The 7,752-nt window shown below is 38.3% G+C and overlaps 1 protein-coding gene across 5 annotated transcripts in view; it reads right to left on the bottom strand.

The window, feature by feature from the left end:
- Nucleotides 1-3,113: 3,113 nt before the first annotated feature.
- wdfy4 (WDFY family member 4) overlaps nucleotides 3,114-7,752 on the bottom strand; it is a 67,937-nt gene continuing 63,298 nt past the window's right edge. For all 5 annotated transcript variants that reach the window (XM_088634475.1, XM_088634476.1, XM_088634478.1 and 2 more), the window contains 3 exons: nucleotides 7,173-7,269; nucleotides 6,109-6,220; nucleotides 3,114-3,960 (listed from right to left, as the gene is read on the bottom strand). In XM_088634475.1, coding sequence (XP_088490601.1) covers nucleotides 3,894-3,960; nucleotides 6,109-6,220; nucleotides 7,173-7,269 — 276 coding nt within the window. In that variant the 3' untranslated portion in view covers nucleotides 3,114-3,893. The remainder of the gene's footprint in view (nucleotides 3,961-6,108; nucleotides 6,221-7,172; nucleotides 7,270-7,752) is intronic.

Below are 7,752 nucleotides of genomic sequence, written 5' to 3'. Positions count from 1 at the left end.
ATTGTTTCATTCTCCTAAATCACCATTTGTTTATTCTGAGGTTGGCCATTCATGTCATAAAAGACGGTATGCATGTAACAAATCTTTTAAAGACATAGGTAACACCACTGTATGCTTGCCTGCAGTATTTCTGATCAGCCAAAGCTCTTTTGTATTCAGCAACCAAAAAATAAAGTGGAGTACCTTAAAGTACAGGAACAATAACCTTACTGTTGAGCTGATGTCAACCCCTCATTAGACTGGGGCAGTTACTATCTCTCTGACTACCCTTCCTTTCTAAGATGATTCATATGTCTTAATGATGGTAATTAGGGAAAGCAGTTCTAAAGACTGGGAGTAAGGCAACAATTAGCCTTCTCCCCCAGGAAATGAATGGTGCATATAGAGAGGGGGGCTCTTATTCCAGGAATCAACACATCACTTTCCCCATAGTGACAGTATTAAACTATCCCTTCTGAAATATTTTTCTCGTCACGTAGTCAAATGGCAGCAGTCTCTTGTACAGCCTCTTAAGATAAAAAAAATCATTTTGCAGTACATGATAACAGGTAATTTAAAACAGGCTTCAAATAAAGGTCTCATGTGGCTAATTACGTAACATTCCCCTAGAGTTAGGAATGGGCCAAGAGTCTGGAAGCTGCTGTAGAGCCTGGAGCAGCTCTGTTGTGTGAAGGCTGTCCTTCATCCTGGTAGGTGCCAGTTCAGATCTAGGCTGTGCCCCTAGCTGTCTGTGATTGGTGCTTCTTAGGAAGTAACACGGACAAGGCTGTCAGGGTGGAGTATTGTGGGTCCTCAGATCACAGTACACCAGCACCACCCCCAGGCTGAGTGCCTGTTCATCCGGGCACTATTAGCAAAGGCTGTGTAATTGTTTCACTTGCGGTGAATGCTCTGCTGTCTGCTTCAAAGTGCGTGCTTTGAAAGATGTGGTGTTCTCATCTTGCTGGTGTGGGCCAAGAAATAGATTAGCATTCAAACACAAGGGTACAACAAGAGATGCAATCTGAACTCCATATTTGCACAACAACATCCAAAAATGTATGACTGTGTAATTTAGTTTTTAATTTAATCCTTTATTTAACCATGCCTGCCAAATGAGAGCTACAGTAATTCCTATTTGCAATGATGACCTGGAGATCCATTTATGTTGCACTATACTTGTTGTAGCTTTGAGTGAATATGCTGGTGAGTACAACAGCAGCATCCCAGGCATGATCTGAACTCCCAACGTCCTAGTCTAGAACACTGACTATTTCTCCAATGTTAAACACTATTAAATGTAATTATAAACAAACAGATCGATATCTTCACATTGCCATTCTGTAGAGAATGTGTAATTTTTCTCTCTTTTCCTCTATTCTGCTCGGGAGAGGCATTTAAAATTCCTGATTTTGTAACAGAGTGCTAATTTAGTTCCTCTCTTTGGGAGATCAATGACTTCTTCGGATTGACTAGTGCAAAATGATTTGTTTTTCAGAGTGACCACTGAGACAACACAAAGCAACAGGCACGGCCGCTGTTCGCCGGCTTTGAGAATTTATTTTTACGTTACAGAAATATCAGTCCATATAAAGAACCTTCTTTTTCTGTGTGTACTAGTTATATCCAGGGCCTCCTTCAATAAACAATAAATAACAGACTTCTAAATTGTGAAAAGCTAAAAATAAATCCTTACAGACAGCCTCTACTGTTTTACTGTTCTGCTACTTGTTACTAGTTGGCTCTTGTGTAGAAATAATGAACATCGCCTATCTGAAATGGACCCTGCATTTAGTTAGATCAGGCCTTCAAACCAAATTGAAGAAACAGTAACAATTTGACCTTCGTATTATTACGAGCAGATAGTTGTAAACACCTCCTTTGTTACCTACCTCAGCCTGTAACAATATAATGGATAGCAGCTGTCTCACATGAAGACATGGATATGTAATTGCAGTATGAACCCATAGATACAATACACAACATACAGAACTTATTTAAACAATGAAACCTAAATTGATGCCATCAGTGAAACATGTCACTCTGAATGTGTGGTCCCAGCTATAAAACATAAAGTGAAGCCATTGATTTGGGGATGCACTTTGTATTATTAGCAGTTCTTAGTAAATTATATTTGCCTGAAGGTTAAAGGAGTTCTTAAATATCTGCAGATACCATAAAATGTTTTTAATCCTTCCACTGAAGTATCGTTCTTTAATTCCACTTCTCCAATGAAGTGTTCTGTTTCCAGCAAGCTGTTGTATGACATTCATTGAACGCTAGCATTTTAAATAAGCATCTTGTCATCCTGTCAAACTTGTCATCTTGTCTTTATTGACTTGGTCCTACTGAGATCTGAAGGTATTGATAGAACAATCCAAATTTACAAAGAATATTGTACTCACATAGGCCTTCCTTGCGACTTACAGTAAAAGAAAAGATGATAATCAGTTATGCAATATAAATATGGGGCCTCTAGTTAAATTATTTAGGGCATTTATTTTAACAGTAGTGCCCCTCATCAATTGTCTAAAGATTGAGTATCTGTAGTAATCTATTGTAAAACACAAATGCCTGGACGTTTATTAATCAAAATGCTATTCATTTTTAAAACAAGGAAGAAAAACGTGTTCTTTAGTTGTGGCCCTGGACTCACAATAATTAAAAGAGGTCATACTCAATTCCAGACAGATTATTCTTGTACATTTCTGGCACCAGAAAACAGAAACATAACCTAGCAAACCAATCTTTAACACATGCAGAGGATTTCACATATACATATGTAGGTGAAAGTAATTATATAGCTATAGTGAATAGTTTTCTGTTAAACCTGTATGAACATTTCATTTGCTATAAAACGAAAAAGTCCAAAGGTATTTGGTTTCATCAGGAAGAAAAGGTACTATGATAGTAATGTATTTCAGGGCAAGTGTTGACCAGAAACAAATTAATTCAAAGAAAAAAGAACCTGAGAGGCTACAAATCAACAATAAAAGCCAAGGTTTGACTGTGTTAAGAGAAAGGCCATCTGGTGGCCAAAGATGTGTTGGACACTAAGCCACAAACACCTTTACCATTTCACCGATTAATAACTTAATCAGAACATAAAGATTTTACATACATACAGCAGCAAATGTCCGTAAAGTATTTATTTACATTTGATAACAAGGGCAAGCCATTTATTTTATGTACAGACTGAATCAAATATGATGAAAAAATCAGATATTTTAGCAAAATAAAGACACTTTTTACTGTTTACTGTATTCTAACCCAAAAGAATTAATGAAAAAAGTAATTGACTACTCTACCAACATTTTAGATCCCAAAATAACACAAAGAAACATTTACTGTACGTGAGCCTCAGAACAGACTGGGATTCTTTGGGATGAAATGAATTATATAAATGTAAGGAATTGTTATTATAATTAATTATTAACAGAAACCTGCAGCCCAGACCGTGAGGCACATGTACTCCTCCAGAGAACAAGGACATAAATCATCAGTCTATTGGGTAGAGACAAAAAAAAATCCTTAAAACAGAATTTATATCAAAAATAATAAATGATATTCCGACATGTGGCTCTGAAACTGAACCAGATGAATGTTTATAAAATAAACACTCTTTCGGCTAAACATTCACAAGCCAGTGGCCTACTGTAGAACAGCCCTGAGACAAACTGCAGCCTCTTCAGTTTCATAAGCCAACAGGATTCAGTTTTTTTGTCTTTCTTTCCACTTTTCCAGAGCGCATTCAAGAAAGGACGTGCTCCATGATCTAGGATGATCTAGTCTACAGCAGTCTGGCCATTAGAATAAATTCTAAGACCCCTCTGAGCTCCAGCGCTGCAGTAGAAGAGGGGCTGTCCCCTGTGCCAGCTTGTGAAGAGGGCGGCGTCAGGTCGCGCTGGCTGGCTCTACAGCTCGCAGGCCCAGCTGTGCACGCGCCCCCAGGCATCCCCTACCAGCAGGGTATTGTGAGTCCTGGAAGAGAAAGGTAAGATATATAAGATATAAGATAATCACTCTGTTGGCCATATACAATTTCTTGCATTAGGAATTTGTCTTTTCGCATACCCCAGCTTGCTCTCCATGAGACACACAGACAGGGAGAGCTGGGCTTCAGAACGCAGAGTCAGCCATTTATAGAGCACCCCTGGAGCAGTTGGGGTTAAGGGCCTTGCTCAGGGGCCCAAAGGAGTAGGATTCCTCTGGCAGCTGCGGGATTTGAACCGGCAACCTTCCAGCCACAAGCGCAGATCCTGAGCCACAGAGCCACAGCTCATGGCTGAGATAAAGTGAACTCTTCCGCACCTCAGCCAGTTGCGCCCTGTCCTCAGGGGCATTCACACGAGCTCATCCGGTGCGCAAGGAAGTGAGCGAACGCAGGGGTAACAGGTGACGGCAACATGTATAGATCGTGTTTATTGTTCCATTTCTTCAGTAATAATCCCGGAGGGTAATGGTTTTGAAGTTGCCCTTTACAGCAAAATCTATCTGCTGCTGGTTACAATGCAAGAACACCATCTGCTTTCTCAGCCAATACTTTCTAATCACTCATGACCTGTGTTGACCATTTTGCAGAAAAGGATTAGCTAGGTCTGGGTAGTTTAGCTTGATTCAGAGGCTGGTATTTTTAAAAAGACACCTTCCTAAACATCACCCCATGAGAACTTTTTTTAATAAGCCTTGATGGCGGTACACTTTATTGGAATCTGTGGTTGAAAAATGTTTAAAAGCCCAAAGACATGTAATGCCCCGACTTCTCCACCAGAATGTGCAGCTTTTAACCCTTTCAATGTTGACTACTGTCAAGCTGAATGTGTGCAAGGGGAGCACAAAGTCCCACAGATGCACTGATAGCAGAATCAGACTGGCCATATCTGTGCCACAGTGCTGAGCTATCTGCACGGAAGCACACACCCTAAAGAGGAACTGCAGTCCCAGTTTCTCAGAAAAGGTTATTTAATCTCGGTAAAAAAATAAATTCATCGACTATATCGCAAAATTTTACAAATTCCAAATTAAGCACAAGATCGGAAACGCAGAATGTGGCACTGCAAATTTAATCTGATTTGTGATGTTAATTGGTTGTTTTCCACATTACAATGTACATTTTATTTTCATAGTTCCAAGTAGGGAGCTGCATCAGCATGCGTAGGCTGCAAAGGAACAAGTAAAGGTTTATTCCATGCTGAAAAAAAAAAGAAAAGAAACGCAACGTTTCGGCTGTGGAGCCTTCTTCAGGTCACCTTGTGTTGAGTGTCATGTTGTGTTTCTTTTTTTCTCTTTTCAGCATGGAATGAAGCTTTACTTGTTCCTTTGCATTTTACTTTCATTGTGGTTTGAAATGCACTCATCAATGCTGATTCTTTCTAACCCCGAAATATAAAAATAGCCTTGCAGTTCCCCTTTAAAGTGTCTTTGGATTGGAAGAGAAACTTGTCAGAGGAATTTGACACCGAAATAACACCCCAGGAAGGGTGTTATTTGTAAAGTACATTGCAGGGCTGGAAAGCAGATACTGTGGGAGGGACACAATTCTTAGATGTTTCTTTATCAAATTAGCATCTCACCAGAAAATGGTTGGAAATGGTTCACAGAGTTCCAAATCCTAGCCTTTTCTCTTTAATCAAATTTAAAAAAATAACAGTAATGTACCACTTGATTTCAGTTTTATACTTTTTTTACTCTCATTGTACAGTATATGCAATAAGTATTCAACAATATGCATATATTTGTGAGCTCTTTACATATTTCAAAGGTAAATACAGCCCAATTAAAAAAATATGTTGTATGCATATAGTAAATACAGTAAATCTATTAAATAAAATTAAATTATTTACAGGAGATAAGATGACACATGGAGAGCTGCACCTTATAATAATAACAGATGATCCCAGTAACTGTGGTGATAATCTGGATAATTTTATAGAACACGGCGCACTGAGAATCTATTACTCAGCAACATGAAGAGATAAAGTGAAGATTTTTTCTGGTACAATGCCCTCTACTGGACTCTAAGTATCATGTCAATCTTATTATCTTTATTTCTATTATTAATGTTGTTTTTACTGTGACTACTGTTTTTGTTGTAGCAAAAGGAAAATTCGAATTTGCGTGAAATATTACCTTGATATAGCCAGGGCTGTGACTGCAGGATTATTTCTGTAGCGTTTACGAGAAGCCATCTGGCTCCTGTTCAGCTCACGACAGAGAACAAGGTGCTTCTCCCACTCTTTACCTGATGTGTTAGAAAACAAAGACGAGCAAGAATTAGAAGCTGCTTTTATTTATGGTCAGCATGTTGTTAAATTGAGAAAAATACATCTAATATAAGCCTTAGCTGTTACAAGAGGGGTTGTCCCAATTTAATTTGTACATTGTGATACTTATATGCGCTGACGCAGTGCTGTAACCAATGTGTGCTAAATTGGATTTGGGTATTATTGCTTTCTAAATTGCATGCCTAGTTCAGCAGAATTGCTCATCAGTGTTTACTGGCTTTATGTTTAATAACTTGCCCCACAATCCCTTGCAGCTAGGCTTAATGCTGTGTACAACTGGCACAAACATTATGAACTTTTATTCAAATCCCTTGCACAATCAAACTTACAGCTCAACACTTAAAAATCAGTATCATACTTAAGTGCAGATTTCATTAAACTCATAAGCAGCTTTGCAGCAAGAGAAAACTTTTTTAATCCTGTTTTTCATATACCTAACGCTTCAATCAGAATAACCTAAAATGTATAGAATCATAAGCCTGTTCTTGCAATTTTCAATTCATATCTGTATCTTCTTTTCTTGTTCCTTGTTTCTTGAGTACTAAAGTAGATTGAAAATGTGTTTCATTTAATATTCAAGCTTAACAATTTTTTTGGGGGAAAAAAAATCCTTGAAAATGTGTATAATCAACAAACTTCTGTACTGTTACTTCAACACCTGAGAAGAGGGTACACTGGTACTTATAAAGTTTTAGACTTGCATGAATGTCACAAGCTGCCAAATAATGAAGCAGTTCTACATATCAGAGGATACAGTCCTGCAGGAGCTCCCAGAAATCGCTGGGACAGTCACCAGCAATTGCAACATGTCAGAAGGAGGAAAGATGTTAGGAATAATGGAAAAAGGAGAAACGGTCTCTGATAACTCCGGTCCCTAGCCACAGTTAATGTGAAGTATATTAATGTGACCTCTCTCCTCTGGAGCTGAAGCCGGTGAGTGCCCTGGAGAGGGTGCCTGGAGATGATGTGCTGGTAATTGTGCTTTCACATATTCAGTCTTCCATAACTATATGGGGAACAAAATTCAAACATAATTCACCCGAGAGATAAAATCATAAATCAAATACACAGGCTGCTGATGTAGGTGGCCAGTTTGATGCCTAATTTAGAAACCTTTTCGATGTAATAACTGCATTTAAATAACTGCATTTCAACTGAACTTATGGTATTACCTGTATATTATGTTATATAATCTAGTTCCCATATATCAATATGCATTTAAACATAAGCTTGACAAACTATACTGTAATTGCCAATATATTTTCTTTATAAGTTTCTGCAGTAGTTTCGGGCTGGAGGTATTGGACAGTTTTCTGAAAAATTACAATAGCAAAAAGATCAATTAAAAAGGCCGCTGTAGATTCCTTTCAAATGGGCTTTCTCTTCATGTCACAAATGAAGAGATTTTACTGCCACAGTGCCAATGTCTTGTAACCAGAAACTTCATGCTTCATCCAATATGCACTAGGGTTACAAACAGCATCAGGTA

The sequence above is a fragment of the Lepisosteus platostomus genome, chromosome 6, assembly GCF_059453375.1.
Source record: "Lepisosteus platostomus isolate fLepPlt1 chromosome 6, fLepPlt1.hap1, whole genome shotgun sequence".
NCBI lineage: Eukaryota > Metazoa > Chordata > Actinopteri > Semionotiformes > Lepisosteidae > Lepisosteus > Lepisosteus platostomus.
The sequence above is the reverse complement of the archived record's forward strand: the minus strand, read 5'-3'. Positions and strand labels throughout refer to the sequence as shown.